At 51.3% G+C, this 26430-nt stretch overlaps 1 protein-coding gene and 68 non-coding genes across 69 annotated transcripts in view; 1 reads left to right on the top strand and 68 right to left on the bottom strand.

Moving 5' to 3' along the window:
- Nucleotides 1-7973: 7973 nt before the first annotated feature.
- On the bottom strand, nt 7974-8055 carry TRNAS-GCU (transfer RNA serine (anticodon GCU)). Its single transcript has one exon. It is a non-coding gene; the product is annotated as a tRNA-Ser (tRNA).
- Nucleotides 8056-8135: 80 nt separating this feature from the next.
- Nucleotides 8136-8217, bottom strand: TRNAS-GCU (transfer RNA serine (anticodon GCU)). Its single transcript has one exon. It is a non-coding gene; the product is annotated as a tRNA-Ser (tRNA).
- An 80-nt stretch (nt 8218-8297) lies between these two features.
- TRNAS-GCU (transfer RNA serine (anticodon GCU)) lies at nt 8298-8379 on the bottom strand. The gene has a single exon. It is a non-coding gene; the product is annotated as a tRNA-Ser (tRNA).
- An 80-nt stretch (nt 8380-8459) lies between these two features.
- TRNAS-GCU (transfer RNA serine (anticodon GCU)) lies at nt 8460-8541 on the bottom strand. Its single transcript has one exon. It is a non-coding gene; the product is annotated as a tRNA-Ser (tRNA).
- An 80-nt stretch (nt 8542-8621) lies between these two features.
- TRNAS-GCU (transfer RNA serine (anticodon GCU)) lies at nt 8622-8703 on the bottom strand. The gene has a single exon. It is a non-coding gene; the product is annotated as a tRNA-Ser (tRNA).
- Nucleotides 8704-8784: 81 nt separating this feature from the next.
- On the bottom strand, nt 8785-8866 carry TRNAS-GCU (transfer RNA serine (anticodon GCU)). The gene has a single exon. It is a non-coding gene; the product is annotated as a tRNA-Ser (tRNA).
- Nucleotides 8867-8946: 80 nt separating this feature from the next.
- Nucleotides 8947-9028, bottom strand: TRNAS-GCU (transfer RNA serine (anticodon GCU)). Its single transcript has one exon. It is a non-coding gene; the product is annotated as a tRNA-Ser (tRNA).
- Nucleotides 9029-9434: 406 nt separating this feature from the next.
- TRNAS-GCU (transfer RNA serine (anticodon GCU)) lies at nt 9435-9516 on the bottom strand. The gene has a single exon. It is a non-coding gene; the product is annotated as a tRNA-Ser (tRNA).
- Nucleotides 9517-9922: 406 nt separating this feature from the next.
- Nucleotides 9923-10009, bottom strand: TRNAS-GCU (transfer RNA serine (anticodon GCU)). The gene has a single exon. It is a non-coding gene; the product is annotated as a tRNA-Ser (tRNA).
- Nucleotides 10010-10090: 81 nt separating this feature from the next.
- On the bottom strand, nt 10091-10172 carry TRNAR-CCU (transfer RNA arginine (anticodon CCU)). The gene has a single exon. It is a non-coding gene; the product is annotated as a tRNA-Arg (tRNA).
- A 79-nt stretch (nt 10173-10251) lies between these two features.
- TRNAS-GCU (transfer RNA serine (anticodon GCU)) lies at nt 10252-10333 on the bottom strand. The gene has a single exon. It is a non-coding gene; the product is annotated as a tRNA-Ser (tRNA).
- An 80-nt stretch (nt 10334-10413) lies between these two features.
- TRNAS-GCU (transfer RNA serine (anticodon GCU)) lies at nt 10414-10495 on the bottom strand. The gene has a single exon. It is a non-coding gene; the product is annotated as a tRNA-Ser (tRNA).
- A 242-nt stretch (nt 10496-10737) lies between these two features.
- TRNAS-GCU (transfer RNA serine (anticodon GCU)) lies at nt 10738-10819 on the bottom strand. The gene has a single exon. It is a non-coding gene; the product is annotated as a tRNA-Ser (tRNA).
- Nucleotides 10820-10898: 79 nt separating this feature from the next.
- TRNAS-GCU (transfer RNA serine (anticodon GCU)) lies at nt 10899-10980 on the bottom strand. Its single transcript has one exon. It is a non-coding gene; the product is annotated as a tRNA-Ser (tRNA).
- Nucleotides 10981-11220: 240 nt separating this feature from the next.
- TRNAS-GCU (transfer RNA serine (anticodon GCU)) lies at nt 11221-11302 on the bottom strand. The gene has a single exon. It is a non-coding gene; the product is annotated as a tRNA-Ser (tRNA).
- An 81-nt stretch (nt 11303-11383) lies between these two features.
- Nucleotides 11384-11465, bottom strand: TRNAS-GCU (transfer RNA serine (anticodon GCU)). The gene has a single exon. It is a non-coding gene; the product is annotated as a tRNA-Ser (tRNA).
- Nucleotides 11466-11545: 80 nt separating this feature from the next.
- On the bottom strand, nt 11546-11627 carry TRNAS-GCU (transfer RNA serine (anticodon GCU)). Its single transcript has one exon. It is a non-coding gene; the product is annotated as a tRNA-Ser (tRNA).
- An 80-nt stretch (nt 11628-11707) lies between these two features.
- Nucleotides 11708-11789, bottom strand: TRNAS-GCU (transfer RNA serine (anticodon GCU)). Its single transcript has one exon. It is a non-coding gene; the product is annotated as a tRNA-Ser (tRNA).
- Nucleotides 11790-11868: 79 nt separating this feature from the next.
- Nucleotides 11869-11950, bottom strand: TRNAS-GCU (transfer RNA serine (anticodon GCU)). Its single transcript has one exon. It is a non-coding gene; the product is annotated as a tRNA-Ser (tRNA).
- A 242-nt stretch (nt 11951-12192) lies between these two features.
- On the bottom strand, nt 12193-12274 carry TRNAS-GCU (transfer RNA serine (anticodon GCU)). The gene has a single exon. It is a non-coding gene; the product is annotated as a tRNA-Ser (tRNA).
- A 240-nt stretch (nt 12275-12514) lies between these two features.
- On the bottom strand, nt 12515-12596 carry TRNAS-GCU (transfer RNA serine (anticodon GCU)). The gene has a single exon. It is a non-coding gene; the product is annotated as a tRNA-Ser (tRNA).
- An 81-nt stretch (nt 12597-12677) lies between these two features.
- Nucleotides 12678-12759, bottom strand: TRNAS-GCU (transfer RNA serine (anticodon GCU)). Its single transcript has one exon. It is a non-coding gene; the product is annotated as a tRNA-Ser (tRNA).
- An 81-nt stretch (nt 12760-12840) lies between these two features.
- On the bottom strand, nt 12841-12922 carry TRNAS-GCU (transfer RNA serine (anticodon GCU)). Its single transcript has one exon. It is a non-coding gene; the product is annotated as a tRNA-Ser (tRNA).
- Nucleotides 12923-13001: 79 nt separating this feature from the next.
- Nucleotides 13002-13083, bottom strand: TRNAS-GCU (transfer RNA serine (anticodon GCU)). Its single transcript has one exon. It is a non-coding gene; the product is annotated as a tRNA-Ser (tRNA).
- A 238-nt stretch (nt 13084-13321) lies between these two features.
- TRNAS-GCU (transfer RNA serine (anticodon GCU)) lies at nt 13322-13403 on the bottom strand. Its single transcript has one exon. It is a non-coding gene; the product is annotated as a tRNA-Ser (tRNA).
- Nucleotides 13404-13483: 80 nt separating this feature from the next.
- TRNAS-GCU (transfer RNA serine (anticodon GCU)) lies at nt 13484-13565 on the bottom strand. The gene has a single exon. It is a non-coding gene; the product is annotated as a tRNA-Ser (tRNA).
- Nucleotides 13566-13805: 240 nt separating this feature from the next.
- On the bottom strand, nt 13806-13887 carry TRNAS-GCU (transfer RNA serine (anticodon GCU)). Its single transcript has one exon. It is a non-coding gene; the product is annotated as a tRNA-Ser (tRNA).
- An 81-nt stretch (nt 13888-13968) lies between these two features.
- TRNAS-GCU (transfer RNA serine (anticodon GCU)) lies at nt 13969-14050 on the bottom strand. The gene has a single exon. It is a non-coding gene; the product is annotated as a tRNA-Ser (tRNA).
- Nucleotides 14051-14290: 240 nt separating this feature from the next.
- Nucleotides 14291-14372, bottom strand: TRNAS-GCU (transfer RNA serine (anticodon GCU)). Its single transcript has one exon. It is a non-coding gene; the product is annotated as a tRNA-Ser (tRNA).
- An 81-nt stretch (nt 14373-14453) lies between these two features.
- Nucleotides 14454-14535, bottom strand: TRNAS-GCU (transfer RNA serine (anticodon GCU)). The gene has a single exon. It is a non-coding gene; the product is annotated as a tRNA-Ser (tRNA).
- A 79-nt stretch (nt 14536-14614) lies between these two features.
- On the bottom strand, nt 14615-14696 carry TRNAS-GCU (transfer RNA serine (anticodon GCU)). Its single transcript has one exon. It is a non-coding gene; the product is annotated as a tRNA-Ser (tRNA).
- Nucleotides 14697-14775: 79 nt separating this feature from the next.
- On the bottom strand, nt 14776-14857 carry TRNAS-GCU (transfer RNA serine (anticodon GCU)). The gene has a single exon. It is a non-coding gene; the product is annotated as a tRNA-Ser (tRNA).
- A 245-nt stretch (nt 14858-15102) lies between these two features.
- On the bottom strand, nt 15103-15184 carry TRNAS-GCU (transfer RNA serine (anticodon GCU)). The gene has a single exon. It is a non-coding gene; the product is annotated as a tRNA-Ser (tRNA).
- A 79-nt stretch (nt 15185-15263) lies between these two features.
- TRNAS-GCU (transfer RNA serine (anticodon GCU)) lies at nt 15264-15345 on the bottom strand. Its single transcript has one exon. It is a non-coding gene; the product is annotated as a tRNA-Ser (tRNA).
- Nucleotides 15346-15583: 238 nt separating this feature from the next.
- Nucleotides 15584-15665, bottom strand: TRNAS-GCU (transfer RNA serine (anticodon GCU)). Its single transcript has one exon. It is a non-coding gene; the product is annotated as a tRNA-Ser (tRNA).
- An 80-nt stretch (nt 15666-15745) lies between these two features.
- Nucleotides 15746-15827, bottom strand: TRNAS-GCU (transfer RNA serine (anticodon GCU)). The gene has a single exon. It is a non-coding gene; the product is annotated as a tRNA-Ser (tRNA).
- A 242-nt stretch (nt 15828-16069) lies between these two features.
- On the bottom strand, nt 16070-16151 carry TRNAS-GCU (transfer RNA serine (anticodon GCU)). Its single transcript has one exon. It is a non-coding gene; the product is annotated as a tRNA-Ser (tRNA).
- Nucleotides 16152-16394: 243 nt separating this feature from the next.
- On the bottom strand, nt 16395-16476 carry TRNAS-GCU (transfer RNA serine (anticodon GCU)). The gene has a single exon. It is a non-coding gene; the product is annotated as a tRNA-Ser (tRNA).
- An 81-nt stretch (nt 16477-16557) lies between these two features.
- Nucleotides 16558-16639, bottom strand: TRNAS-GCU (transfer RNA serine (anticodon GCU)). The gene has a single exon. It is a non-coding gene; the product is annotated as a tRNA-Ser (tRNA).
- A 79-nt stretch (nt 16640-16718) lies between these two features.
- On the bottom strand, nt 16719-16800 carry TRNAS-GCU (transfer RNA serine (anticodon GCU)). The gene has a single exon. It is a non-coding gene; the product is annotated as a tRNA-Ser (tRNA).
- A 79-nt stretch (nt 16801-16879) lies between these two features.
- TRNAS-GCU (transfer RNA serine (anticodon GCU)) lies at nt 16880-16961 on the bottom strand. Its single transcript has one exon. It is a non-coding gene; the product is annotated as a tRNA-Ser (tRNA).
- Nucleotides 16962-17205: 244 nt separating this feature from the next.
- Nucleotides 17206-17287, bottom strand: TRNAS-GCU (transfer RNA serine (anticodon GCU)). Its single transcript has one exon. It is a non-coding gene; the product is annotated as a tRNA-Ser (tRNA).
- Nucleotides 17288-17366: 79 nt separating this feature from the next.
- On the bottom strand, nt 17367-17448 carry TRNAS-GCU (transfer RNA serine (anticodon GCU)). Its single transcript has one exon. It is a non-coding gene; the product is annotated as a tRNA-Ser (tRNA).
- Nucleotides 17449-17686: 238 nt separating this feature from the next.
- TRNAS-GCU (transfer RNA serine (anticodon GCU)) lies at nt 17687-17768 on the bottom strand. The gene has a single exon. It is a non-coding gene; the product is annotated as a tRNA-Ser (tRNA).
- Nucleotides 17769-17848: 80 nt separating this feature from the next.
- TRNAS-GCU (transfer RNA serine (anticodon GCU)) lies at nt 17849-17930 on the bottom strand. The gene has a single exon. It is a non-coding gene; the product is annotated as a tRNA-Ser (tRNA).
- An 80-nt stretch (nt 17931-18010) lies between these two features.
- Nucleotides 18011-18092, bottom strand: TRNAS-GCU (transfer RNA serine (anticodon GCU)). The gene has a single exon. It is a non-coding gene; the product is annotated as a tRNA-Ser (tRNA).
- Nucleotides 18093-18171: 79 nt separating this feature from the next.
- TRNAS-GCU (transfer RNA serine (anticodon GCU)) lies at nt 18172-18253 on the bottom strand. Its single transcript has one exon. It is a non-coding gene; the product is annotated as a tRNA-Ser (tRNA).
- A 79-nt stretch (nt 18254-18332) lies between these two features.
- TRNAS-GCU (transfer RNA serine (anticodon GCU)) lies at nt 18333-18414 on the bottom strand. The gene has a single exon. It is a non-coding gene; the product is annotated as a tRNA-Ser (tRNA).
- A 239-nt stretch (nt 18415-18653) lies between these two features.
- Nucleotides 18654-18735, bottom strand: TRNAS-GCU (transfer RNA serine (anticodon GCU)). The gene has a single exon. It is a non-coding gene; the product is annotated as a tRNA-Ser (tRNA).
- An 81-nt stretch (nt 18736-18816) lies between these two features.
- TRNAS-GCU (transfer RNA serine (anticodon GCU)) lies at nt 18817-18898 on the bottom strand. The gene has a single exon. It is a non-coding gene; the product is annotated as a tRNA-Ser (tRNA).
- A 79-nt stretch (nt 18899-18977) lies between these two features.
- TRNAS-GCU (transfer RNA serine (anticodon GCU)) lies at nt 18978-19059 on the bottom strand. The gene has a single exon. It is a non-coding gene; the product is annotated as a tRNA-Ser (tRNA).
- Nucleotides 19060-19138: 79 nt separating this feature from the next.
- On the bottom strand, nt 19139-19220 carry TRNAS-GCU (transfer RNA serine (anticodon GCU)). The gene has a single exon. It is a non-coding gene; the product is annotated as a tRNA-Ser (tRNA).
- An 883-nt stretch (nt 19221-20103) lies between these two features.
- The window catches only part of LOC142775133 (uncharacterized), a 45338-nt gene continuing 39011 nt past the window's right edge, over nt 20104-26430 (top strand). Inside the window, exon 1 of the mRNA XM_075876481.1 lies at nt 20104-21873. Within this exon, the coding sequence (XP_075732596.1) occupies nt 20295-21873 (1579 nt within the window). The 5' untranslated portion in view covers nt 20104-20294. The remainder of the gene's footprint in view (nt 21874-26430) is intronic.
- On the bottom strand, nt 22479-22560 carry TRNAS-GCU (transfer RNA serine (anticodon GCU)). The gene has a single exon. It is a non-coding gene; the product is annotated as a tRNA-Ser (tRNA).
- Nucleotides 22640-22721, bottom strand: TRNAS-GCU (transfer RNA serine (anticodon GCU)). The gene has a single exon. It is a non-coding gene; the product is annotated as a tRNA-Ser (tRNA).
- On the bottom strand, nt 23127-23208 carry TRNAS-GCU (transfer RNA serine (anticodon GCU)). Its single transcript has one exon. It is a non-coding gene; the product is annotated as a tRNA-Ser (tRNA).
- Nucleotides 23288-23369, bottom strand: TRNAS-GCU (transfer RNA serine (anticodon GCU)). The gene has a single exon. It is a non-coding gene; the product is annotated as a tRNA-Ser (tRNA).
- Nucleotides 23450-23531, bottom strand: TRNAS-GCU (transfer RNA serine (anticodon GCU)). Its single transcript has one exon. It is a non-coding gene; the product is annotated as a tRNA-Ser (tRNA).
- Nucleotides 23774-23855, bottom strand: TRNAS-GCU (transfer RNA serine (anticodon GCU)). Its single transcript has one exon. It is a non-coding gene; the product is annotated as a tRNA-Ser (tRNA).
- On the bottom strand, nt 23935-24016 carry TRNAS-GCU (transfer RNA serine (anticodon GCU)). The gene has a single exon. It is a non-coding gene; the product is annotated as a tRNA-Ser (tRNA).
- TRNAS-GCU (transfer RNA serine (anticodon GCU)) lies at nt 24255-24336 on the bottom strand. The gene has a single exon. It is a non-coding gene; the product is annotated as a tRNA-Ser (tRNA).
- On the bottom strand, nt 24417-24498 carry TRNAS-GCU (transfer RNA serine (anticodon GCU)). Its single transcript has one exon. It is a non-coding gene; the product is annotated as a tRNA-Ser (tRNA).
- Nucleotides 24741-24822, bottom strand: TRNAS-GCU (transfer RNA serine (anticodon GCU)). Its single transcript has one exon. It is a non-coding gene; the product is annotated as a tRNA-Ser (tRNA).
- Nucleotides 24904-24985, bottom strand: TRNAS-GCU (transfer RNA serine (anticodon GCU)). Its single transcript has one exon. It is a non-coding gene; the product is annotated as a tRNA-Ser (tRNA).
- Nucleotides 25226-25307, bottom strand: TRNAS-GCU (transfer RNA serine (anticodon GCU)). The gene has a single exon. It is a non-coding gene; the product is annotated as a tRNA-Ser (tRNA).
- On the bottom strand, nt 25389-25470 carry TRNAS-GCU (transfer RNA serine (anticodon GCU)). Its single transcript has one exon. It is a non-coding gene; the product is annotated as a tRNA-Ser (tRNA).
- Nucleotides 25711-25792, bottom strand: TRNAS-GCU (transfer RNA serine (anticodon GCU)). Its single transcript has one exon. It is a non-coding gene; the product is annotated as a tRNA-Ser (tRNA).
- On the bottom strand, nt 26037-26118 carry TRNAS-GCU (transfer RNA serine (anticodon GCU)). The gene has a single exon. It is a non-coding gene; the product is annotated as a tRNA-Ser (tRNA).
- Nucleotides 26198-26279, bottom strand: TRNAS-GCU (transfer RNA serine (anticodon GCU)). Its single transcript has one exon. It is a non-coding gene; the product is annotated as a tRNA-Ser (tRNA).

Raw genomic sequence — 26430 nt, 5'->3', positions numbered from 1 at the left:
TTATGACTTATGGCCTGATCTGGGTCTGAGTGTGTAAGTCGACTAATGAGTGAAATTGTCCATCCCGGCTGCGGCGGCTGCATTTCCGATGGAGGCGGAAATGTTGTAGGCCCGTGTGCTCAGACTTGGGTGCACGTTAAAGAACACCAGGTGGTCGAAATTTCTGGAGCCCTCCACTACGGCGTCTCTCATAATCATAAAGTGGTTTTGGGAAGTTAAACCCCACATATCAATCAATCATTGAAATTGTCCCCATGCATGTGCAACCGGGTGTAGTGGTATGACAAGTTCGCGCTCGTACGGTTAACAGGTTTTCGCAGGCGCACACTGAGTTAGGCTGTTAGAAGATTGAAGATGTAAAAATGAATGAATGTTCCCTCACACTATATGTATACGTTCAACGGGCACTAATCAAATTTAGGTCAGGCAGGTGTGCTACGCGAATGAACTTGCATAACTTAGACAATGATTTCAAGTGTTCGGCTTTGTTTGTTCATTTATTTATTTTTGACAGCAAAACTATTAGCCTCTACTTCGTCGGCATTTTTATTGGCGTCAGCAACGTCAAAATTATAAAACTAAAAACAAATGGTGGCACCATTTAGTGGCTTCGGTAAAGTTGCGGTTGTTTTCAAAGGTGGGGACCAAAATAGCATGTCGAATTACAGACTCATTCTATTGCGATATCAATTATGTGGACACTCTCGGCTGGATTTCGCCGCCAGCGTCGGCATCGATGTCATGCATAATGTATGTATACGTATCTATATATGTATGAAAACGCAAGAAAGAAAAAAAAATGCAAGAAGAAATACTCCAGTGCACAGAATCGAACGTTGGACCACCGCGTCGTGAATGCGAGGCGTTAACTACTTTTAAAGTTTGGCCTTAAAGTTCTGAATTCATCAATATTGAGCCCCAGGTGAAAACGCTTGGAGTAATTTTCCATGAAAACATGCTATGGGACGAGCAATCTGATCCTATTCACACTAAAATCTTTCTTACAGTAGGTGTCCTATAACGTTTGCGTTTACTTTTGTCAAAAAATAAACTCTTACTATATAGTTCTTTATTTTTATCTACATTAAGTTACTGCTTTTTGGAATGGAGCACCACAATGTAAAAGAACTTAGGCCGAATATATAGGTTACAGAAAAAAAAACTGTGTGCATACTTGCAGCTATTCCACGCAATGGGCATACCAGACCGATTTTCGAAGCCCTTAATTTACAACGAATACCCGACATGTACAATTAAGTTTTAATGCAGCGATATCGTAATTCTCGAAAGAAGCGTGGTTCTTTTTTTTGCTGATTTAGCGCGTTTGACATCCTACACCAGCCGCTATAGCACACAAGCCACTGGAGAGTGGAAGATCCCTGACACACGTACACAAATGGTCGACAAATGATGTACTACTTACTGCCACTAACATTAAATAGTTGCCTGTAATAAAACATTCCTAATGTTCCTTTCGTACGCAATGTTTCTTCTAATATTGTGTAATGACTGTAGCTGTTGCTATGTTGTCTGGTGGTGCAAAAGCCTCTGTCAAGCCTTAATGGCTTTTTGCTTTCACCCCACAGCATTACTGTTGTGATTTCTAAAATGTCTCCTTTAATATTGAAATGAATTTGAACTTGAATTTGAATTTGAAATGTTGAAATGGCAGTTGCCAACGAGGCTGTGAAGAATGGCTTCACTAGGCAGAGACGAATAGGTTGCGACGCGTAGATCGACATCACTTTCGAATAAAAAGCCTAGAATGTGATTGCAGTGTCGTGGTGGCGGTGCTCTGGGTATGCCACACGTGCGGAGGTTGTCCAAAGTTTCCGGCCGCGCTGACACAATATTAAAGGTGAGGCAGTTGATCCGACCTTCTTTCTATCTGTTCCAATGTCCGAAGCTGCATTGCGGTAGCGAGAATGGTAACGTTTCGTTGTACCGGACTACTGCATTAGATGGCTTGCCTGAATCAAACATTGGCCAATATTATAAAGACGATAGTCTTCTTTGATGACCTTCGACGCAAAAACTTAGGTTTGTCTGTACATTTGCCTGTGCACCGTTACCGCAAACTACGTACTCTCAACAGCACCAGGAGGTTCTCCGAACGGCGGCCGACCTCATCCGCAGCGCCCACCAATGTTGCTCAAGAATTAGCGTTCCTACGTGTGCGATTGTCAATTAAAAAGAAATTATTGCGCATATCTGAGGCACCATAACAACACGTATATATTCTGCATGTTCGTCTTTTACTAGAAAATACATACATAAGTAATTCTAACAACCGTTGCGCTTATCACGCTGCGCTGACCATGCAACACTTGCACGAAGAACTGAGTTTCCGACGCTTTGCTAAGACGACACGGTGGTGGCACCTACCCGTCGCCTTGCGTTCTACACCTTCTCACCTCTGAGACGGGCACGCACGCCCGTCTCAGGGCCACGCGCTTTGTTTTCAAAAAAAAAAAAAAACTGCCAGATGGCGCTCAAGTCTCACATGTGACGTGACTTGATGCGCTCGTTCGCCTCCGCTGCACGCTCCAGGCACTCTAACGCAGCACCTCCGGAATACCATTCCCCATTTTTTTTTTGCGCAGAACATCAAATAAATGTTTTGTTCACTCTCTCCACACGCCAGACTATCGTATTTCGACGACATTTGCAGATTACATGCAGATACGGGGCCAATTTTTTGTCTCCAGATCGGACTGTCGGATGGCCGCAGCCAGTGACAGTAAGGACAGATGGGACGACGCGCCAGTCATAATCATTATCTCTATGTGAGCCTATGTGGCATTGAAGGCATTAATTCCGTCTCGAAACCCCCCGCGTCCACCGGGCAACGCGCGAACAGCTTTCTGTAGAACGTTGTGAACACGTGTTCAATGTCACTCTGTTCATTTAACATAACACAGTCTTGTTCAACTTCGCAAATCTCGTTCCACTGGGCCCACTTTCTTTTCTTTGCGATGGCTCTCTTAGTTGGCGCCACGCCTATTATCGTTGCTTCTACTCTAGCTCGCACCAACGCCCCCCGATAGCGTTCGATATCTGTCCGCTCAAGTTTTTGCTTCAGCGTGTAAATGTCGTCTTTGAACGTCCCAGGCGATAGGCTTGCTTCATATGTTAGCATTTGCAAGCTTTGCCGCAGGTTTTCCTCGTACTTATTCTTTTCGTGCTTTATAGCGCTGGCCCCTTCAAGTGCCTTCAATTTAAGTATTTGCTTAGTTGTTTCCCATCTTTCACATATTGTTGAGTTTGGCTGGTTCTTTATGTCGTCGAGCAGGGCTAACACTTTCTCACGGGAAACACCATCCTCCAAAATTTTAGCATTAAGTTTCCATAATTCCTACGCAAACTTATTTCGATTTTTCTCTTTGTTAGTAACGTCGAACATGACTAGACAATGGTCACTAAATGACACCGACTGCACACGATATTCTTGCGCAAGTGCTATAAATTCAGCCGGAACGTACACTCTGTCCAGTCTGGCGTGGCTGGAAATGCGTGAAGCGCGCAATGAGGTCGTAATCTAAGCATTTTGCCACGTCCTCAAGGCCGTTTTCATCAATTATTTTGCGAAGCCCAGCCGTGCTGGCGTCTCTATACGCTGTACCACTTGATTTATCACGCGCTGCCAGTACACAATTGAAGCCCCTCATAAGTACCAGGTTTCTTTCGACGTTGTAGTAATTTTGGACACTCTCGAAGAAATGTCTTCGTTCATCGAGTGAATTAGGAGCATAAAGCCATATCACTCGCCATTCAACTGAACCAAAACGAAAATCACACAAAACCATGCGCCCCGCCAAGTCCGACCTCACACCCTTCCCTTGAAGGCCCGGGTGTTGGCGCCCAGAAAAAACGCACCCCGCGGATCGCCCTATGGCGTGACTCACACACGCGTAGCACATTGACATGAAAGGTAGCACCATACTCTTGGTCTCATCATCACTTACAATTTTGGTTTCTTGTATAGCAATGATGTTTAAATATTGTTCGATCACCAGTCTATACAACTGTCGTTGTTTTCTCCTCGCCGCAAGCCCTCGAACATTGATTGTAGCAAATCTCAAGGGTTTATCTGGCAGCGCCATTGGAATAATTTATAATACAGACCCACAGTATTGGCTTATGCTCTTGTCGACACATGACCTTGGGGCCCGCAATATAGATCGGGGCTTCCACAGCTTACTGCTACATGGCCGGTGGCGGTGGCATCGTTATCGCCATTGGCCTCCGATCCTGAGGGATGTTCGCCCGTGGCCGCACTATCGGCCGACCTACAGGGGCTGCTTTTGCTGGAGGTTCACCGGGACTGCTTGGGTCGGTAGATTCACTCTCTCACTTGGCGCCTTCGTGTGATCGCTTGTTCGTCGTGGTGCCCTTCCTGGAAATGTACATTACCTTCACTGCTTCTCTGCCGACCACCTCTGTCACGCCGCTTTTGTCTTCCTGACTCAGCAGTGCTTCCGAGGAATCATTTTTCCCCAGCAATGTATCTTCGGCTTTGAGGTTCGTCGACTTTATGTGAGCTCTCTCACCCGAGATTTGCTCAGCTGGCATGCTATTCGTCGTGGCACTTTTTGCCTTCACTCTCGCTGCTGCCTCGGAATCTGCTTCATTCATTAGGAGCTCCGAGTGGTCGTCGCACCCCACGGGCCCTGCAACACTGGCGTAGGTACGGACACATTCCGACTCGTTTTGTCCAAAGCGACGACACAACGTGCAGCGTGGTACCTTACAGTCCCGATGAGTGTGCCCGGTGCACTGGAAACGAAGGCATAGCGGTGCCCTTCCCGGCACCACCTCAAGGGCCAGCTCACCAGCAATCCTTGTCTGATGGGTCAAATATTCTGGCTTGACTGCCGCCTTAAGTGTCATCGTCACATTTTGTGTCGTTGACGCCTTTTCAGCCACACCACTGACTTTCCACCGTTCCTTGATAATATCGGTCACTCTGCCATAGTTCAGGAAGGCCGCTCGCACGTCGTCGTCCGGAACGGTAGGCAAGAGCCAGTGCAGCTTAGACCGAAGCTCCTGGTTGAATGGATCGTTGAGGACGCAACGCTAGCCCTTCACTTTCACTTGCGCTTTTAAATGCGAAGTATTTCTTAGTAAACTTCGGTGACTTTGAGCGTATCCATTTATCTAGCCGCTTACGTTTGGTTGCTCTCGTGGTGACCCCCTTACCTTGGCGTGAACTAAACTTACCATGGGAGGGTAAGATGGTTTGACGAATATGACGCGCTGGTCAAGACATAAATAATGTCAAAATCCCGTCGCGTACGTCGTCAAACACTTCTCGCCAGACAGTGGCACGTACTCACGGGCGGGTATGTGCCGCTGGTAAGCGGGTATGTGCCACAGGTGACTGACACTTAGTATCTACCCAGGAACGACGAGAAAACACATGGGTAATTTTAACGCGTGGGCGTTAAGCAATACCCGACATCTGTAGCGTTGACCCAACGAATTAAGGAATAAAATAAATGTCAGTGTTAGAAAAACAACACCTGGCATAGGCAGCGTTGGCCACCCGACGAATGCAACTAGGAATCGAACCCAGGCATTCTGCATGTCAGTCAAGCATTATACCACAGAGCTACGCCAGGTCTCGAAACTACCTTCCAAATAGACGTTAATATTCGTGAAACCTCAATAGTGGTTGCAGTGCTGCCTACCCAATTTTATAAACATTACATATGTACTCCTTTCATACAGCCGTCACGTCGGGTTAACGTCAATTGTGGCAAAGTGTCTCTCGCTGAAATCGATTTAAGTAGCAGTGTCAAGGGTCAGCATCTTCGTGAGCATCAGCGCTTCATATCAGCTTCTGGTGTTGCTAAAACACATTTCCAGCTGACATCGTTGTGCAAGTGGAACAGTGGTTATATAAACATCTGCAGCTCTTCAACCTATGTCTCTGCGTGCAACACTTCCACGTATATTTAGCGTAATTTCATGACGTGTCGCTCAATAAAAAAAGTGAACACGGTTACCTTCTCTCCGCGTGCATCGCATACAGTTGATTCCCAGGTACGTGGGATCTGCCGATTTTTTTCCACCAGCCTCTTCGCACCTTCGGCACATTTGAACGTGACGGCCCAAGCGTGATTCATTTGATACGCCCCCAAGGTCGAAACCTCGGAGAGCAGTTTCAAATCACTCGGCGTATCCCTGAAGTCTTCTACACGGTAGGGCCGTGCCCTTACATCCACATGCACGAAAACAGTATTCAAATCCATACGTCCTGAAGGCAGACTAGGCAGAACAACGCGATACTCGTTATCCGAGGCAGCTGACACCCTGTTTCCGCGCCCACAAACGGCCGCTGATACCGCTCCGACAGAGCCCATTCCAAACTCGTCCACTCGCTATCGCGGCCGGAAGTGGAATCCTCTCGGCCACCTCGTCCGCCTTGCAGGCCATTCGTACAGCTTACACACTAGTGTCGTAGAGCAATCACTGGGAGAACAAAAAAAAGTTACGCGAGTCGACAAGGGTGGGATTGACATTCCATCTCATATTTCATCAAACATGCGTCTGTTCGCCGACGATTGCATCATATACCGCAAAATTATTAGTCCAACATACCATCTGGCATTACAACAGGATCTCGACCAAATCACAGTCTAGTGCTCAAAGTGGCAGATGACGGTAAACACTGCAAATTGTAAACTAATGACATCCAACCGAAAGCAGTCAAACTCGACTTACACATATTTCCTCAACAATAAACCTATATTGGCAACAGACCACTATAAGCACCCTGGCATTAACTTCACTTCGAGTCTATCCTGGTCAACGCACATTGAAAAAATTCCTGCCACTGCGTCGCACACACACAGATACCTGAAACGTAATCTTCATATGGCGCCATCCATAACACGTAAACTAGCATATCAAACATTTCTCTGTCCACAACTTGAATACGCATCATCCATCTGGCCACCTCACCAAGCCTATCTGATCGACTCACTATAATCTGTGCAAAACCGCGCTGCACGTTTCATTGCGCGTGACTACAATCGCTATTCCAGTGTGACTAACATGAAGGCTTCGTTATCACTACCATACCTGGAATCGCGCAGGAAGACAGCTACTCGATGTTTATTCCATGAAGTCATCTACAGCACGCACGTAAATACATTGCCACTAATTTGATATGTGGGGTTTAACATCCCAAAACCACGACATGATGATGAGAGACGCCGTAGTGGAGGGCTCCGGAAATTTCGACCACCTGGGGATCTTTAACGTGCACCCAAATCTGAGCACATGGGCCTACAACATTTCCGCCTCCATCGGAAATGCAGCCGCCGCAGCCGGGATTCAAGCCCGCGACCTGCGGGTCAGCAGCCGAGTACCTTAGCCACTAGACCACAGCGGCGGGGAATACATTGCCACTAACAAAGCCCCATCGCACATCTCGCAAGGCGTCATATTCAGCATAGTTTCGCTCGTCATTTCGGCCGCACACAAGCATCTAACGCATCCGCGCTAGCATGTGCCGTAGTTCAATGGAATAACCTTCCTGATGATGTGGTATGCATTCGTGATTACGTGGCGTAATCACGAATGCATAGGAATAAAATACTAATAGGAATAATATACTAATTATTATTACTAAGTAATCAGAATAAAATACTAATTATATATGTGAGTGTTTCCTAAGCATCTATTTTATATACGTGTTCATTCATTGTACACTGACATCTCGAACCGTTCAAAAATATATAATGCATATTAGTGTCATAATAGTACAGTGTATGTTATCTAATATTTTAGCAATTGTATAATACGTACCTTTTGAATTCTTTTCGTTGTTTTGTGTTCTTTTCAAATCACTATTGTATAATCCCCCTCACGTAATGCTCCTACTTGAAGCCTGTGAGGTATTTGCAAAATAAAATAAGTAATAATTGTCAAGCGATCACTAGAAGAACAAAAAAAATTACGCACCCCTACGAAGGTGGGATTCGAACCCACGCGGGCAGAGCCCAATGGATTAGCAGCCCATCGCCTTAACCTCTCGGACACCTCGTCCGCCGTTCAGGCCATTCGCGCCGCTTACACACAAGTGTCGAAGACCGATCACTGGGAGAACAAAAAAAAGTTACGCGACTCGACGAGGATGGGACTCGAACCCACGCAGGCAGAGCCCAATGGATTAGCAGTCCATAGCCTTAACCTCTCGGCCACCTCGTCCGCCTTGTAGGCCATTCGTGCAGCTTACAAACTAGTGTTGAAGACCGATCACTGGGAGAACAAAAAAAAGATACGCGACTCGACGAGGATGGGACTCGAACCCACGCGGGCAGAGCCCAATTGATTAGCAGTTCATAGCCTTAACCTCTCGGCCACCTCGTCCGCCTTGTTGGCCATTCGTGCAGCTTACAAACTAGTGTCGAAGACCGATCACTGGGAAAACAAAAAGAAGTTACACGACTCGACGAGGATGGGACTCGAACCCACGTGGGCAGAGCCCAATGGATTAGCAGTCCATCGCCTTAACCTCTCGGCCACCTCGTCCGCCTTGTCGGCCATTCGTGCAGCTTACAAACTAGTGTCGAAGACCGATCACTGGGAGAACAAAAAGAAGTTACGCGACTCGACGAGGATGGGACTCGAACCCACGCGGGCAGAGCCCAATGGATTAGCAGTCCTTCGCCATAACCTCACGGCCACCTCGTCCGCCTTGTAGGCCATTCGTGCAGCTTACAAACTAGTGTCGAAGACCGATCACTGGGAGAACAAAAAAAAAGTTACGCGACTCGACGAGGATGGGACTCGAACCCACGCGGGCAGAGCCCAATGGATTAGCAGTCCATCGCCTTAACCTCTCGGCCACCTCGTCCGCCTCGTAGGCCATTCGTGCAGCTTACAAACTAGTGTCGAATACCGATCACTGGGAGAACAAAAAAAAGTTACGCGACTCGACGAGGATGGGACTCGAACCCACGCGGGCAGAGCCCAATGGATTAGCAGTACATCGCCTTAACCTCTCGGCCACCTCGTCCGCCTTGCGCCCCATCCTTGCAGCTTACACATTAGTGTCGAAGACCGATCACAGGGAGAACAAAAAAAATTTACGCGACTCGACGACGATGGGATTCGAACCCACGTGGGCAGAGCCCAATGGATAAGCAGTCCATTGCCTCAACCTCTCGGCCACCACGTCCGCCTTGCAGGCCATTCGTGCAGCTTACACACTAGTGTCGTAGACAGATCACTGGGAGAACAAAAAAAAGTTACGCGACTCGATGAGGATGAGATTCGAACCCACGCCGGCAGAGCCCAATGGATTAGCACTCCATCGCCTTAACCTCTCGGCCACTTCGTCCGCCTTGCAGGCCATTCGTGCAGCTTACACACTAGTGTCGTAGACTGATCACTGGGAGAACAAAAAATAAAGTTACGCGACTCGACGAGGATGGGATTCGAACCCACGCGGGCAGAGCCCAACGGATTAGCAGTCCATCGCCTTACCCTCTCGGTAACCTCGTCCGCCTTGCAGGCCATTCGTGCAGCTTACACACTAGTGTCGTAGACAGATCACTGGGAGAACAAAAAAAAAAGTAACACGACTCGACGAGGATGGGGTTCGAACCAACGCGGGCAGAGCCAAATATATTAGCAGTCCATCGCCTTAACCTCTCGGCCACCTCGCCCGCCTTGCAGGCCATTCGTGCAGCTTACACACTAGTGTCGAAGACCAATCACTGGGAGAACAAAAAAAAGTTACGCGACTCGACGAGGATGAGATTCGAACCGATGCGGGCCGACCCTAATAAATTAGCAGTATATCTCCTTAACCTCTCGGCCCCCTCGTCCGCCTTGCTGGCCATCCGTGCAGTTTACACACTAGTGTCGTAGACCCATCACTGGGAAGACAAAAAAAAATTACACGACTCGACGAGGATAGGATAGGATTCGAACCCAAGCGGGCAGAGCCCAATGGATTAGCAGTCCATCGCCTTAACCACTCGACCACCTCGTCCGCCTTGCAGGCCATCCGTGCAGCTTACACACTAGTGTCGAAGACCGATCACTGGGAGAACAAAAACAAAGTTACCCGACTCGACGAGCATGGAATTCGAACCCACGCGGGCAGTGCACAATGGATTAGGAGTCCATTGCCTTAACCTCTCGGCCACCTCGTCCGCCTTGCAGGCCATCCGTGCAGCTTACACACTAGTGTCGAAGACCGATCACTGGGAGAACAAAAAAAGTTACGCGAGTCGACGAGGATGGGATTCGAACCCACGCGGGCAGAGCCCAGTAGATTAGCAGTCCATCGCCTTAACCTCTCGGCCACCTCATCCGTCTTGCAGGCCCTCTGTGCAGCTTACACGCTAGTGTCGAAGACCGATAACTGGAAAACAAAAAAAAAGTTACGCGACTCGACGAGGATGGGATTCGAACCCACGCGGGCAGAGCCCAACGGATTAGCAGTCCATCGCCTTAACCTCTCGGCAACCTCGTCCGCCTTGAAGGCCATTCGTGCAGTTTACACACTAGTGTCGTAGACAGATAACTGGGAGAACAAAAAAAAGTTACGCGACTCGACGAGGATGGGATTCGAACCGACGCGGGCCGAGCCCAATAAATAAGCAAGCAATCTCCTTATCCTCTCGGCCCCCTCGTCTGCCTTGCAGGCCATCCGTTCAGTTTACACACTAGTGTCGTAGACCCATCACTGGGAGAACAAAAAAAAGTTAGACGACTCGACGAAAATGGGATTCGAACCCACGCGGGCAGAGCCCAATGGATCAGCAGTCCATCGCCTTAACCTCTCGACCACCTCGTCAGCTTTGCAGGCCATTCGTGCAGATTTCACACTAGTGTTGAAGACCGATCACTGGGAGAACAAAAAGAGTTACGCGACTGGACGAGGATGGGATTCGAACCCACGCGGGAAGAGCCCAATGGATTAGCAGTCCATCGCCTTAAGCTCTCGGACACCTCGTCCGCATTGCGGGCAACCCGTGCAGCTTACACACTAGTGTCGAAGACTGATTACTGGGAGAACAAAAAAAAGTTACGCGACTCGACGAGGATGGGATTTGAACCCATGCGGGCCGAGCCCAATAAATTAGCAGTCAATCCTTAACCTCTCGGCCACCTGTTCCGCTTTGCAGGCCATTCGTGCAGCTTTCACACTAGTGCTGAAGACCGATCACTGGGAGAAGAAAAAAAAGTTACACGACTCGACGAGGATGGGATTCGAACCCACGCAAGCAGAGCCCAATGCAGTAGCAGTCCATGGCCTTAACCTCTCGGCCACCTCGTCCGCCTTGCAGGCCATCCGTGCAGCTTACACACTAGTGTCGAAGACCGATCACTGGGAGAACAAAAATAAAGTTACGCGACTCGACGAGGATGGGATTTGAACCCACGCGGGCAGAGCCCAATGGATTAGCAGTCCATCGCCTTAACCTCTCGGCCACCTCGCCCGCCTTTCAGGCCATTCGTGCAGCTTACAAACTAGAGTCGAAGACCGATCACTGGGAGAACAAAAAAAAGTTCCGCGACTCGACGAGGGTGGGATTCGAACCCACGCGGGCAGAGCCCAATTGATTAGCAGTCCATAGCCTTAACCTCTCGGCCACCTCGTCCGCCTTGTTGGCCATTTGTGCAGCTTACAACCTAGTGTCGAAGACCGATCACTGGGAGAACAAAAAGAAGTTACGCGACTCGACGAGGATGGGACTCGAACCCACGCGGGCAGAGCCCAATGGATTAGCAGTCCATCGCCTTAACCTCTCGGCCACCTCGTCCGCCTTGTAGGCCATTCGTGCAGCTTACAAACTAGTGTAGAAGACCGATCACTGGGAGAACAAAAAAAGTTACGCGACTCGACGAGGATGGGACTCGAACCCACGCGGGCAGAGCCCAATGGATTAGCAGTCTATCGCCTTAACCTCTCGGCCACCTCTTCCGCCTCGTAGGCCATTCGTGCAGCTTACACACTAGTGTCGTAGACAGATCACTGGGAGAACAAAAAAAAGTAACACGACTCGACGAGGATGGGATTGGAACCAACGCGGGCAGAGCCCAATATATTAGCAGTCCATCGCCCTAACCTCTCGGCCACCTCGTCCGCCTTGCAGGCCATCCGTGCAGCTTACACACTAGTGTCGAAGACCGATCACTGGGAGAAACAAAAAAAGTTACGTGACTCGACGAGGATGGGATTCGAACGCACGCGGGCAGAGCCCAATGGATTAGCAGTCCATCGCCTTAACCTCTCGGCCACCTCGCCCGCCTTGCAGGCTATTCGTGCAGCTAACACACTAGTGTCGAAGACCGATCACTGGGAGAACAAAAAAAAGTTACGCGACTCGACGAGGATGAGATACGAACCGATGCGGGGCGAGCCCAATAAATTAGCAGTATATCTCCTTAACCTCTCGGCCCCCTCGTCCGCCTTGCTGGCCATCCGTGCAGTTTACACACTAGTGTCGCAGACCCATCACTGGGAAGACAAAAAAATTAAGCGACTCGACGAGGATAGGATTCGAACCCAAGCGGGCAGAGCCCACTGGATTAGCAGTCCATCCCCTTAACCACTCGACCACCTCGTCCGCCTTGCAGGCCATCCGTGCAGCTTACACACTAGTGTCGAAGACCTATCACTGGGAGAACAAAAACAAAGTTACGCGACTCGACGAGGATGGAATTCGAACCCACGCAGGCAGTGCCCAATGGATTAGCAGTCCATCGCCTTAACCTCTCGGCCACCTCGTCCGCCTTGCAGGCCATCCGTGCAGCTTACACACCAGTGTCGTAGACCCATCACTGGGAGAACAAAAAAAAAGTTAGACGACTCGACGAAACTGGGATTCGGACCCACGCGGGCAGAGCCCAATGGATTAGCAGTCCATCGCCTTAACCTCTCGGCCACCTCGTCCGCTTTGCAGGCCATTCGTGCAGCTTTCACACTAGTGTTGAAGACCGATCACTGGGAGAACAAAAAAATTTACGCTACTGGACGAGGATGGGATTCGAACCCACGCGGGCAGAGCCCAATGGATTAGCAGTCCATCGCCTTAAGCTCTCGGACACCTCGTCCGCATTGCGGGCAACCCGTGCAGCTTACACACTAGTGTCGAAGACTGATTACTGGGAGAACAAAAAAAGTTGCGCGACTCGACGAGGATGGGATTTGAACCCATGCGGGCCGAGCCCAATAAATTAGCAGTCAATCCTTAACCTCTCGGCCACCTCGTCCACTTTGCAGGCCATTCGTGCAGCTTTCACACTAGTGCTGAAGACCGATCACTGGGAGAAGAAAAAAAGTTACACGACTCGACGAGGATGGGATTCGAACCCACGCGGGCAGAGCCCAATGCATTAGCAGTCCATGGCCTTAACCTCTCGGCCACCTCGTCCGCCTTGCAGGCCATCTGTGCAGCTTAGACACTAGTGTCGAAGACCGATCACTGGGAGAACAAAAAATAGTTACGCGACTCGACGAGGATGGGATTCGAACCCACGTGGGCAGAGCCCAATGGATTAGCTGTCCATCGCCTTAACCTCTCGGCCACCTCGCCCGCCTTGCAGGCCATTCGTGCAGCTTACACACTAGTGTCGAAGACCGATCACTGGGAGAACAAAAAAAAGTTACGCGACTCGACGAGGATCAGATTCGAACCGATGCGGGCCGAGCCTAATAAAATAGCAGTATATCTCCTTAACCTCTCGGCCCTCTCGTCCGCCTTGCTGGCCATCCATGCAGTTTACACACTAGTGTCGTAGACCCATCACTGGGAGGACAAAAAAATTACGCGACTCGACGAGTATAGGATTCGAACCAAAGTGGGCAGAGCCCAATGGATTAGCAGTCCATCGCCTTAACCACTCGACCACCTCGTCCGCCTTGCAGGCCATCCATGCAGCTTACACACTAGTGTCGTAGACCGATCACTGGGAGAACAAAAACAACGTTACGCGACTCGACGAGGATGGAATTCGAACCCACGCGGGCAGTGACCAATGGATTAGCAGTCCATCGCCTTAACCTCTCGGCCACCTCGTCCGCCTTGCAGGCCATCCGTGCAGCTTACACACTAGTGTCGAAGACCGATCACTGGGAGAACAAAAAAAAGTTACGCGACTCGACGAGGATGAGATACGAACCGATGCGGGGCGAGCCCAATAAATTAGCAGTATATCTCCTTAACCTCTCGGCCCCCTCGTCCACCTTGCTGGCCATCCGTGCAGTTTACACACTAGTGTCGCAGACCCATCACTGGGAAGACAAAAAAATTAAGCGACTCGACGAGGATAGGATTCGAACCCAAGCGGGCAGAGCCCAATGGATTAGCAGTCCATCGCCTTAACCACTCGACCACCTCGTCCGCCTTGCAGGCCATCCGTGCAGCTTACACACTAGTGTCGAAGACCTATCACTGGGAGAACAAAAACAAAGTTACGCGACTCGACGAGGATGGAATTCGAACCCACGCAGGCAGTGCCCAATGGATTAGCAGTCCATCGCCTTAACCTCTCGGCCACCTCGTCCGCCTTGCAGGCCATCCGTGCAGCTTACACACTAGTGTCGAAGACTGATCACTGGGAGAACAAAAAAAGTTACGCGGGTCGACGAGGATGGGATTCGAACCCACGCGGGCAGAGCCCAGTGGATTAGCAGTTCATCGCCTTAACCTCTCAGCCACATCGTCCGTCTTGCAGGCCCTCCGTGCAGCTTACACGCTAGTGTCGAAGACCGATCACTGGAAAACAAAAAAAAGTTACGCGACTCGACGAGGATGGGATTCGAAACCACGCGGGCAGAGCCCAACGGATTAGCAGTCCATCGCCTTAACCTCTCGGCAACCTCGTCCGCCTTGAAGGCCATTCGTGAAGCTTACACACTAGAGTCGTAGACAGATAACTGGGAGAACAAAAAAAAAAGTTACGCGACTCGACGAGGATGGGATTCGAACCGACGCGGGCCGAGCCCAATAAATAAGCAAGCAATCTCCTTATCCTCTCGGCCCCCTCGTCCGCCTTGCAGGCCATCCGTTTAGTTTACACACTAGTGTCGTAGACCCATCACTGGGAGAACAAAAAAAAATTTAGACGACTCGACGAGAATGGGATTCGGACCCACGCGGGCAGAGCCCAATGGATTAGCAGTCCATCGCCTTAACCTCTCGGCCACCTCCTCCGCTTTGCAGGCCATTCGTGCAGCTTTCACACTAGTGTTGAAGACCGATCACTGGGAGAACAAAAAAAGTTACGCGACTGGACGACGATGGGATTCGAACCCACGCGGGCAGAGCCCAATGGATTAGCAGTCCATCGCCTTAAGCTCTCGGACACCTCGTCCGCATTGCGGGCAACCCGTGCAGCTTACACACTAGTGTCGAAGACTGATTACTGGGAGAACAAAAAAAGTTACGCGACTCGACGAGGATGGGATTTGAACCCATGCGGGCCGAGCCCAATAAATTAGCAGTCAATCCTTAACCTCTCGGCCACCTCGTCCACTTTGCAGGCCATTCGTGCAGCTTTCACACTAGTGCTGAAGACCGATCACTGGGAGAAGAAAAAAAGTTACACGACTCGACGAGGATGGGATTCGAACCCACGCGGGCAGAGCCCAATGCATTAGCAGTCCATGGCCTTAACCTCTCGGCCACCTCGTCCGCCTTGCAGGCCATCTGTGCAGCTTACACACTAGTGTCGAAGACCGATCACTGGGAGAACAAAAAATAGTTACGCGACTCGACGAGGATGGGATTCGAACCCACGTGGGCAGAGCCCAATGGATTAGCTGTCCATCGCCTTAACCTCTCGGCCACCTCGCCCGCCTTGCAGGCCATTCGTGCAGCTTACACACTAGTGTCGAAGACCGATCACTGGGAGAACAAAAAAAAAGTTACGCGACTCGACGAGGATCAGATTCGAACCGATGCGGGCCGAGCCTAATAAAATAGCAGTATATCTCCTTAACCTCTCGGCCCTCTCGTCCGCCTTGCTGGCCATCCATGCAGTTTACACACTAGTGTCGTAGACCCATCACTGGGAGGACAAAAAAAATTACGCGACTCGACGAGGATAGGATTCGAACCAAAGTGGGCAGAGCCCAATGGATTAGCAGTCCATCGCCTTAACCACTCGACCACCTCGTCCGCCTTGCAGGCCATCCATGCAGCTTACACACTAGTGTCGTAGACCGATCACTGGGAGAACAAAAAAAAGTTACGCGACTCGACGAGGATGAGATACGAACCGATGCGGGGCGAGCCCAATAAATTAGCAGTATATCTCCTTAACCTCTCGGCCCCCTCGTCCGCCTTGCTGGCCATCCGTGCAGTTTACACACTAGTGTCGCAGACCCATCACTGGGAAGACAAAAAAAAAATTAAGCGACTCGACGAGGATAGGATTCGAACCCAAGCGGGCAGAGCCCAATGGATTAGCAGTCCATCGCCTTAACCACTCGACCACCTCGTCCGCCTTGCAGGCCATCCGTGCAGCTTACACACTAGTGTCGAAGACCTATCACTGGGAGAACAAAAACAAAGTTACGCGACTCGACGAGGATGGAATTCGAACCCACGCGGGCAGTGCCCAATGGATTAGCAGTCCATCGCCTTAATCTCTCGGCCACCTCGTCCGCCTTGCAGGCCATCCGTGCAGCTTACACACTAGTGTCGAAGACTGATCACTGGGAGAACAAAAAAAGTTACGCGGGTCGACGAGGATGGGATTCGAACCCACGCGGGCAGAGCCCAGTGGATTAGCAGTTCATCGCCTTAACCTCTCAGCCACATCGTCCATCTTGCCGGCCCTCCGTGCAGCTTACACGCTAGTGTCGAAGACCGATCACTGGAAAACAAAAAAAAGTTACGCGACTCGACGAGGATGGGATTCGAAACCACGCGGGCAGAGCCCAACGGATTAGCAGTCCATCGCCTTAACCTCTCGGCAACCTCGTCCGCCTTGAAGGCCATTCGTGAAGCTTATACACTAGGGTCGTAGACAGATAACTGGGAGAACAAAAAAAAAGTTACGCGACTCGACGAGGATGGGATTCGAACCAACGCGGGCCGAGCCCAATAAGTAAGCAAGCAATCTCCTTATCCTCTCGGCCCCCTCGTCCGCCTTGCAGGCCATCCGTTTAGTTTACACACTAGTGTCGTAGACCCATCACTGGGAGAACAAAAAAAAAGTTAGACGACTCGACGAAAATGGGATTCGAACCCACGCGGGCAGAGCCCAATGGATTAGCAGTCCATCGCCTTAACCTCTCGGCCACCTCGTCCTCTTTGCAGGCCATTCGTGCAGCTTTCACTCTAGTGTTGAAGACCGATCACTGGGAGAACAAAAAAAGTTACGCGACTGGACGAGGATGGGATTCGAACCCACGCGGGCAGAGCCCAATGGATTAGCAGTCCATCGCCTTAAGCTCTCGGACACCTCGTCCGCATTGCGGGCAACCCGTGCAGCTTACACACTAGTGTCGAAGACTGATTACTGGGAGAACAAAAAAAGTTACGCGACTCGACGAGGATGGGATTTGAACCCATGCGGGCCGAGCCCAATAAATTAGCAGTCAATCCTTAACCTCTCGGCCACCTCGTCCACTTTGCAGGCCATTCGTGCAGCTTTCACACTAGTGCTGAAGACCGATCACTGGGAGAAGAAAAAAAGTTACACGAATCGACGAGGATGGGATTCGAACCCACGCGGGCAGAGCCCAATGCATTAGCAGTCCATGGCCTTAATCTCTCGGCCACCTCGTCCGCCTTGCAGGCCATCTGTGCAGCTTACACACTAGTGTCGAAGACCGATCACTGGGAGAACAAAAAATAGTTACGCGACTCGACGAGGATGGGATTCGAACCCACGTGGGCAGAGCCCAATGGATTAGCTGTCCATCGCCTTAACCTCTCGGCCACCTCGCCCGCCTTGCAGGCCATTCGTGCAGCTTACACACTAGTGTCGAAGACCGATCACTGGGAGAACAAAAAAAAGTTACGCGACTCGACGAGGATGGAATTCGAACCCACGCGGGCAGTGCCCAATGGATTAGCAGTCCATCGCCTTAACCTCTCGGCCACCTCGTCCGCCTTGCAGGCCATCCGTGCAGCTTACACACTAGTGTCAAAGACCGATGACTGGGAGAGCAAAAAAAGTTACGCGACTCGACAAGGATGGGATTCGAACCCACGAGGGCAGAGCCCAGTGGATTAGCAGTCCATCGCCTTAACCTCTCGGCCACCTCGTCCGTCTTGCAGGCCCTCCGTGCAGCTTACACACTAGTGTCGAAGACCGATCACTGGAAAACAAAAAAAAGTTACGCGACTCGACGAGGATGGGATTCGAACCCACGCGGGCAGAGCCCAACGGAATAGCAGTCCATCGCCTTAACCTCTCGGCAACCTCGTCCGCCTTGAAGGCCATTCGTGCAGCTTACACACTAGTGTCGTAGACAGATAACTGGGAGAGCAAAAAAAGTTACGCGACTCGACAAGGATGGGATTCGAACCCACGAGGGCAGAGCCCAGTGGATTAGCAGTCCATCTCCTTAACCTCTCGGCCCCCTCGTCCGCCTTGCTGGCCATCCGTGCAGTTTACACACTAGTGTCGCAGACCCATCACTGGGAAGACAAAAAAATTAAGCGACTCGACAAGGATAGGATTCGAACCCAAGCGGGCAGAGCCCAATGGATTAGCAGTCCATCCCCTTAACCACTCGACCACCTCGTCCGCCTTGCAGGCCATCCGTGCAGCTTACACACTAGTGTCGAAGACCTATCACTGGGAGAACAAAAACAAAGTTACGCGACTCGACGAGGATGGAATTCGAACCCACGCAGGCAGTGCCCAATGGATTAGCAGTCCATCGCCTTAACCTCTCGGCCACCTCGTCCGCCTTGCAGGCCATCCGTGCAGCTTACACACTAGTGTCGAAGACTGATCACTGGGAGAACAAAAAAAGTTACGCGGGTCGACGAGGATGGGATTCGAACCCACGCGGGCAGAGCCCAGTGGATTAGCAGTTCATCGCCTTAACCTCTCAGCCACATCGTCCGTCTTGCAGGCCCTCCGTGCAGCTTACACGCTAGTGTCGAAGACCGATCACTGGAAAACAAAAAAAAGTTACGCGACTCGACGAGGATGGGATTCGAACTCACGCGGGCAGAGCCCAATGGATTAGCAGTCCATCGCCTTAACCTCTCGGCCACCTCGCCCGCCTTGGAGGCTATTCGTGCAGCTTACACACTAGTGTCGAAGACCGATCACTGGGAGAACAAAAAAAGTTACGCGACTCGACGAGGATGAGATACGAACCGATGCGGGGCGAGCCCAATAAATTAGCAGTATATCTTGAAGCGGTATGAGCCTTTGGACAGAAGATGAAGAAGCGTGAGGGCCGGGGCAGGAAGGAAGAGGAGGATGAAGTGAAAAATAAAGCAGATTAAGATGGACGCCAGTTCCATACTGAAGCTTTAATGCTGTTCCGTTATTTTAAGTAGGAACACTACATTATTTTGGCGCAGTCGGCCATCGAAGCCATCATGTGGGTGACGTTCTTCATAGACGAGACCTCCGAGGAGATCATCTTTTCGAAGTACCAAGTTCAAGACGAAGCAGCGGTAGACCTACCTCGTGAGCTCAGCTCGGAAGAACTCGTAAACCTGGTTGTGGAAAAGGCAGCCGTAGACACTACTGAACTACGACGGAAAGGTGCTGTGAAAGTGAACTTGCGTGTGGCGACCTTCAACGACCTAGTTCTTGAACCAGCGCGTCGAAAACACTCAGGATCACGATCTTCGACGGAAGAGGTGAGCCTCGTTTTGAAAGCTTTTCAGCTGCAACAGGAACAGATGCTTCAACAAAACCAAATAATGACATCTCTTATAAGCTCTCTGAATGCTGAGAGACCGACACCTAATTTCGTAGAACCTGATGCTTTCGACGGTGTGTCTTCAAATCCAGAAAGTTGGCTTGATTTCTACGAATATGCCGCTGGAAAAAACAAGTGGCTCTCTGATGAGGCTAAAATCACCAACATGCGCGTTTACTTGAGAGGTGTTGCGCGAAAGTGGTATGAAACATGCATTCTGGAAGACAGTGACGACTCTTGGAGCCAGTGGAGGAAAAAGTTTTTGACTGCATTCCGAAGCAATCCAGTAGAAAGATGGAACACGGCGCTTAATTTCAAGTCTGAGCAAAGCTGCCTTGTCGAGTACTTCTTTGAGAAACGCCGTCTTTTAAAGCTGGCGGAGCCTTTGCTTCCATCTACGGCCGTAGTTGCCTTAATAATGCATGGATTGCACACTAACGTGTTGAAGCAAGTGCAAATACTGTCACCAAAGACTCTAGATGACCTCCTCGCGTGTCTTCAGAACATACCATCAGCTTCGGAAACAAGCATAACCGCCGAGTCAAGCAGCTGTTTCAGTCGGAGTAAATCGGACTGGTCAAGCCACCAGAAGCGCATCACGCATCCAGGCGGGCTTCCAGCAGCTGTGACCGGCACCCGGCCCCTTCCGAAGATAACCGCCAACTTGGCAATGGGCGAAGAGAGTCGTTTCAGTGGCAGGAAGAAGCCTATCGTCGCCGAGAGGATCCTGGGAACGGTGAAGTGGTTTAATGTCAAGAACGGCTATGGCTTCATCAACCGCAACGACACTCACGAGGACATCTTCGTCCACCAGACGGCCATCACGCGCAACAACCCACAGAAGTTGCTGCGCAGCGTTGGCGAAGGTGAGACCGTCGAGTTTGACGTCGTGGTCGGCGATAAGGGCTGCGAGGCAGCCAATGTGACCGGACCCGATGGTGAGCCTGTTCAGGGTAGCCCGTACGCGGCCGACAGGCGCCCGTTCCGACCCCGCTGGATTCCACGTCGCAATCAACGAAGGCGCGGGCCGGCGTCAAGGCGTGGCCGAGGGGAAGATCGAAGGGAGGAAGCAGGAAACCGAGACTCATCGCGGTCACTGCCACCGCACCAGGACCAGAGCGACCCGGCTCCTAGACGGTGGATCATGGACGGCGTGGGGAGGCCCTACCCTTGGCGATACAACCAGCGTTTCAGAGGAGTGCCACGAGCACCTCCGCGAGCCCCACCACCGCCACCGCTTCCACCGCAGCGTTTCATTGTCGATGAGCCACGGCCAGCGTACGCCGAAGAGGAGGTTTTCAACGAACCCCCACCCCGGCGCCCTCCACGGCGGTTCCGTGGCCGCTACTTTCGTCGGCGACGTGGCCGCTCGCGAAGCAACATGGAAGCAGTAGGACAAAACGGCTCTGGTGGTGGCCGTTTTCAGAGCAACCTGGAAATGACAGGACGGAACAGCTCCGGAAGAAATCTCGAAGAAGGAGTACGGGGAGGTAACGGCGGAAGTGGCAACAGGAGCCAGGAGGACTTCCAGGACAGAGGGAGTGCCCCTTCGTGGCAACGACCTCCTCCGATGTACCGACACCCAAGGTCCCACCGACGCAGAACGAAGTCACCATCCAAGAAGGCCGGGGCCCGTAATCGACGCGAGAACGAGGCGAGCAGCGGCGGAGACTCATTGGAGAGCGTGCAAAGCACTGAGAAGGAGCCTATTTCACCAGAAGAACCAGGACACTCGGCACCGACGGCTCCACCGCCGTCATCACCACCACCGCCACCACACGACGGCTTTTGGCGTACCTACAACAAGTTGGTCAAGAGGTTTACGTGGCCTCACATGAAGAAAGACGTTAGTCAGTACGTTCGTTCATGCCATGTGTGTCAAGTACACAAAGTCAAGTATAAACAGCCTACGGACACCATGATACTACCTTGCCACTCGAACGTGCCTTTTGAAGTAGTTCACCTGGATTTCGCCGAACTTAACAAGAAACGAGAAGGTGAGTTGGGACTCTTGGAAAACCTCAAGATTGTCGAGGAGAGGCAACAAAAATCACAGGAGGAGAGGTACCGAAAACGAATGAAAAAGAATTTCGACAAGAGGCATCGAGCAGACATGCCAGACATTCAAGTCACCGACCTCGTACTAGTGAGAAAAGGAATAAGAGATTCCAGTGCCAAATTTTATGGGCCTTACTCTGTGACCAAGACAGCCACCCAGAACGGAATTTTGAAGACTGTCTGGTACACTGGTGAACGTGGATCTGTTGAATGTGCTTCAATTGGGAATGTCTTCAAGTATTACCCCAGGAGGGGTAATTAAAAGAAAGCGGGAAGGGTGAAGCGGTATGAGCCTTTGGACAGAAGATGAAGAAGCGTGAGGGCCGGGGCAGGAAGGAAGAGGAGGATGAAGTGAAAAATAAAGCAGATTAAGATGGACGCCAGTTCCATACTGAAGCTTTAATGCTGTTCCGTTATTTTAAGTAGGAACACTACATATCTCCTTAACCTCTCGGCCCCCTCGTCCGCCTTGCTGGCCATCCGTGCAGTTTACACACTAGTGTCGCAGACCCATCACTGGGAAGACAAAAAAAATTAAGCGACTCGACGAGGATAGGATTCGAACCCAAGCGGGCAGAGCCCAATGGATTAGCAGTCCATCCCCTTAACCACTCGACCACCTCGTCCGCCTTGCAGGCCATCCGTGCAGCTTACACACTAGTGTCGAAGACCGATCACTGGAAAACAAAAAAAAGTTACGCGACTCGACGAGGATGGGATTCGAACCCACGCGGGCAGAGCCCAATGGATTAGCAGTGCATCGCCTTAACCTCTCGGCCACCTCGCCCGCCTTGCAGGCTATTCGTGCAGCTTACACACTAGTGTCGAAGACCGATCACTGGGAGAACAAAAAAAAGTTACGCGACTCGACGAGGATGAGATACGAACCGATGCGGGGCGAGCCCAATAAATTAGCAGTATATCTCCTTAACCTCTCGGCCCCCTCGTCCGCCTTGCTGGCCATCCGTGCAGTTTACACACTAGTGTCGCAGACCCATCACTGGGAAGACAAAAAAAAATTAAGCGACTCCACGAGGATAGGATTCGAACCCAAGCGGGCAGAGCCCAATGGATTAGCAGTCCATCCCCTTAACCACTCGACCACCTCGTCCGCCTTGCAGGCCATCCGTGCAGCTTACACACTAGTGTCGAAGACCTATCACTGGGAGAACAAAAACAAAGTTACGCGACTCGACGAGGATGGAATTCGAACCCACGCAGGCAGTGCCCAATGGATTAGCAGTCCATCGCCTTAACCTCTCGGCCACCTCGTCCGCCTTGCAGGCCATCCGTGCAGCTTACACACTAGTGTCGAAGACTGATCACTGGGAGAACAAAAAAAGTTACGCGGGTCGACGAGGATGGGATTCGAACCCACGCGGGCAGAGCCCAGTGGATTAGCAGTTCATCGCCTTAACCTCTCAGCCACATCGTCCGTCTTGCAGGCCCTCCGTGCAGCTTACACGCTAGTGTCGAAGACCGATCACTGGAAAACAAAAAAAAAGTTACGCGACTCGACGAGGATGGGATTCGAAACCACGCGGGCAGAGCCCAACGGATTAGCAGTCCATCGCCTTAACCTCTCGGCAACCTCGTCCGCCTTGAAGGCCATTCGTGAAGCTTACACACTAGAGTCGTAGACAGATAACTGGGAGAACAAAAAAAAAGTTACGCGACTCGACGAGGATGGGATTCGAACCGACGCGGGCCGAGCCCAATAAATAAGCAAGCAATCTCCTTATCCTCTCGGCCCCCTCGTCCGCCTTGCAGGCCATCCGTTTAGTTTACACACTAGTGTCGTAGACCCATCACTGGGAGAACAAAAAAAGTTAGACGACTCGACGAAACTGGGATTCGGACCCACGCGGGCAGAGCCCAATGGATTAGCAGTCCATCGCCTTAACCTCTCGGCCACCTCGTCCGCTTTGCAGGCCATTCGTGCAGCTTTCACACTAGTGTTGAAGACCGATCACTGGGAGAACAAAAAAAGTTACGCGACTGGACGAGGATGGGATTCGAACCCACGCGGGCAGAGCCCAATGGATTAGCAGTCCATCGCCTTAAGCTCTCGGACACCTCGTCGGCATTGCGGGCAACCCGTGCAGCTTACACACTAGTGTCGAAGACTGATTACTGGGAGAACAAAAAAAGTTACGCGGCTCGACGAGGATGGGATTTGAACCCATGCGGGCCGAGCCCAATAAATTAGCAGTCAATCCTTAACCTCTCGGCCACCTCGTCCACTTTGCAGGCCATTCGTGCAGCTTTCACACTAGTGCTGAAGACCGATCACTGGGAGAAGAAAAAAAGTTACACGACTCGACGAGGATGGGATTCGAACCCACGCGGGCAGAGCCCAATGCATTAGCAGTCCATGGCCTTAACCTCTCGGCCACCTCGTCCGCCTTGCAGGCCATCTGTGCAGCTTAGACACTAGTGTCGAAGACCGATCACTGGGAGAACAAAAAATAGTTACGCGACTCGACGAGGATGGGATTCGAACCCACGTGGGCAGAGCCCAATGGATTAGCTGTCCATCGCCTTAACCTCTCGGCCACCTCGCCCGCCTTGCAGGCCATTCGTGCAGCTTACACACTAGTGTCGAAGACCGATCACTGGGAGAACAAAAAAAAAGTTACGCGACTCGACGAGGATCAGATTCGAACCGATGCGGGCCGAGCCTAATAAAATAGCAGTATATCTCCTTAACCTCTCGGCCCTCTCGTCCGCCTTGCTGGCCATCCATGCAGTTTACACACTAGTGTCGTAGACCCATCACTGGGAGGACAAAAAAAATTACGCGACTCGACGAGGATAGGATTCGAGCCAAAGTGGGCAGAGCCCAATGGATTAGCAGTCCATCGCCTTAACCACTCGACCACCTCGTCCGCCTTGCAGGCCATCCATGCAGCTTACACACTAGTGTCGTAGACCGATCACTGGGAGAACAAAAACAACGTTACGCGACTCGACGAGGATGGAATTCGAACCCACGCTGGCAGTGCCCAATGGATTAGCAGTCCATCGCCTTAACCTCTCGGCCACCTCGTCCGCCTTGCAGGCCATCCGTGCAGCTTACACACTAGTGTCGAAGACCGATCACTGGGAGAACAAAAAAAGTTACGCGACTCGACGAGGATGAGATACGAACCGATGCGGGGCGAGCCCAAAAAATTAGCAGTATATCTCCTTAACCTCTCGGCCCCCTCGTCCGCCTTGCTGGCCATCCGTGCAGTTTACACACTAGTGTCGAAGACCCATCACTGGGAAGACAAAAAAAATTAAGCGACTCGACGAGGATAGGATTCGAACCCAAGCGGGCAGAGCCCAATGGATTAGCAGTCCATCGCCTTAACCACTCGACCACCTCGTCCGCCTTGCAGGCCATCCGTGCAGCTTACACACTAGTGTCGAAGACCTATCACTGGGAGAACAAAAACAAAGTTACGCGACTCGACGAGGGTGGAATTCGAACCCACGCAGGCAGTGCCCAATGGATTAGCAGTCCATCGCCTTAACCTCTCGGCCACCTCGTCCGCCTTGCAGGCCATCCGTGCAGCTTACACACTAGTGTCGAAGACTGATCACTGGGAGAACAAAAAAAGTTACGCGGGTCGACGAGGATGGGATTCGAACCAACGCGGGCAGAGCCCAGTGGATTAGCAGTTCATCGCCTTAACCTCTCAGCCACATCGTCCGTCTTGCAGGCCCTCCGTGCATCTTACACGCTAGTGTCGAAGACCGATCACTGGAAAACAAAAAAAAGTTACGCGACTCGACGAGGATGGGATTCGAAACCACGCGGGCAGAGCCCAACGGATTAGCAGTCTATCGCCTTAACCTCTCGGCAACCTCGTCCGCCTTGAAGGCCATTCGTGAAGCTTACACACTAGAGTCGTAGACAGATAACTGGGAGAACAAAAAAAAAGTTACGCGACTCGACGAGGATGGGATTCGAACCGACGCGGGCCGAGCCCAATAAATAAGCAAGCAATCTCCTTATCCTCTCGGCCCCCTCGTCCGCCTTGCAGGCCATCCGTTTAGTTTACACACTAGTGTCGTAGACCCATCACTGGGAGAACAAAAAAAAAGTTAGACGACTCGACGAAAATGGGATTCGGACCCACGCGGGCAGAGCCCAATGGATTAGCAGTCCATCGCCTTAACCTCTCGGCCACCTCGTCCGCTTTGCAGGCCATTCGTGCAGCTTTCACACTAGTGTTGAAGACCGATCACTGGGAGAACAAAAAAAGTTACGCGACTGGACGAGGATGGGATTCGAACCCACGCGGGCAGAGCCCAATGGATTAGCAGTCCATCGCCTTAAGCTCTCGGACACCTCGTCCGCATTGCGGGCAACCCGTGCAGCTTACACACTAGTGTCGAAGACTGATTACTGGGAGAACAAAAAAAGTTACGCGACTCGACGAGGATGGGATTTGAACCCATGTGGGCCGAGCCCAATAAATTAGCAGTCAATCCTTAACCTCTCGGCC

This window comes from Rhipicephalus microplus, chromosome X, assembly GCF_043290135.1.
Source record: "Rhipicephalus microplus isolate Deutch F79 chromosome X, USDA_Rmic, whole genome shotgun sequence".
NCBI classification, from domain to species: Eukaryota; Metazoa; Arthropoda; class Arachnida; order Ixodida; family Ixodidae; genus Rhipicephalus; species Rhipicephalus microplus.
The sequence above is the reverse complement of the archived record's forward strand: the minus strand, read 5'-3'. Positions and strand labels throughout refer to the sequence as shown.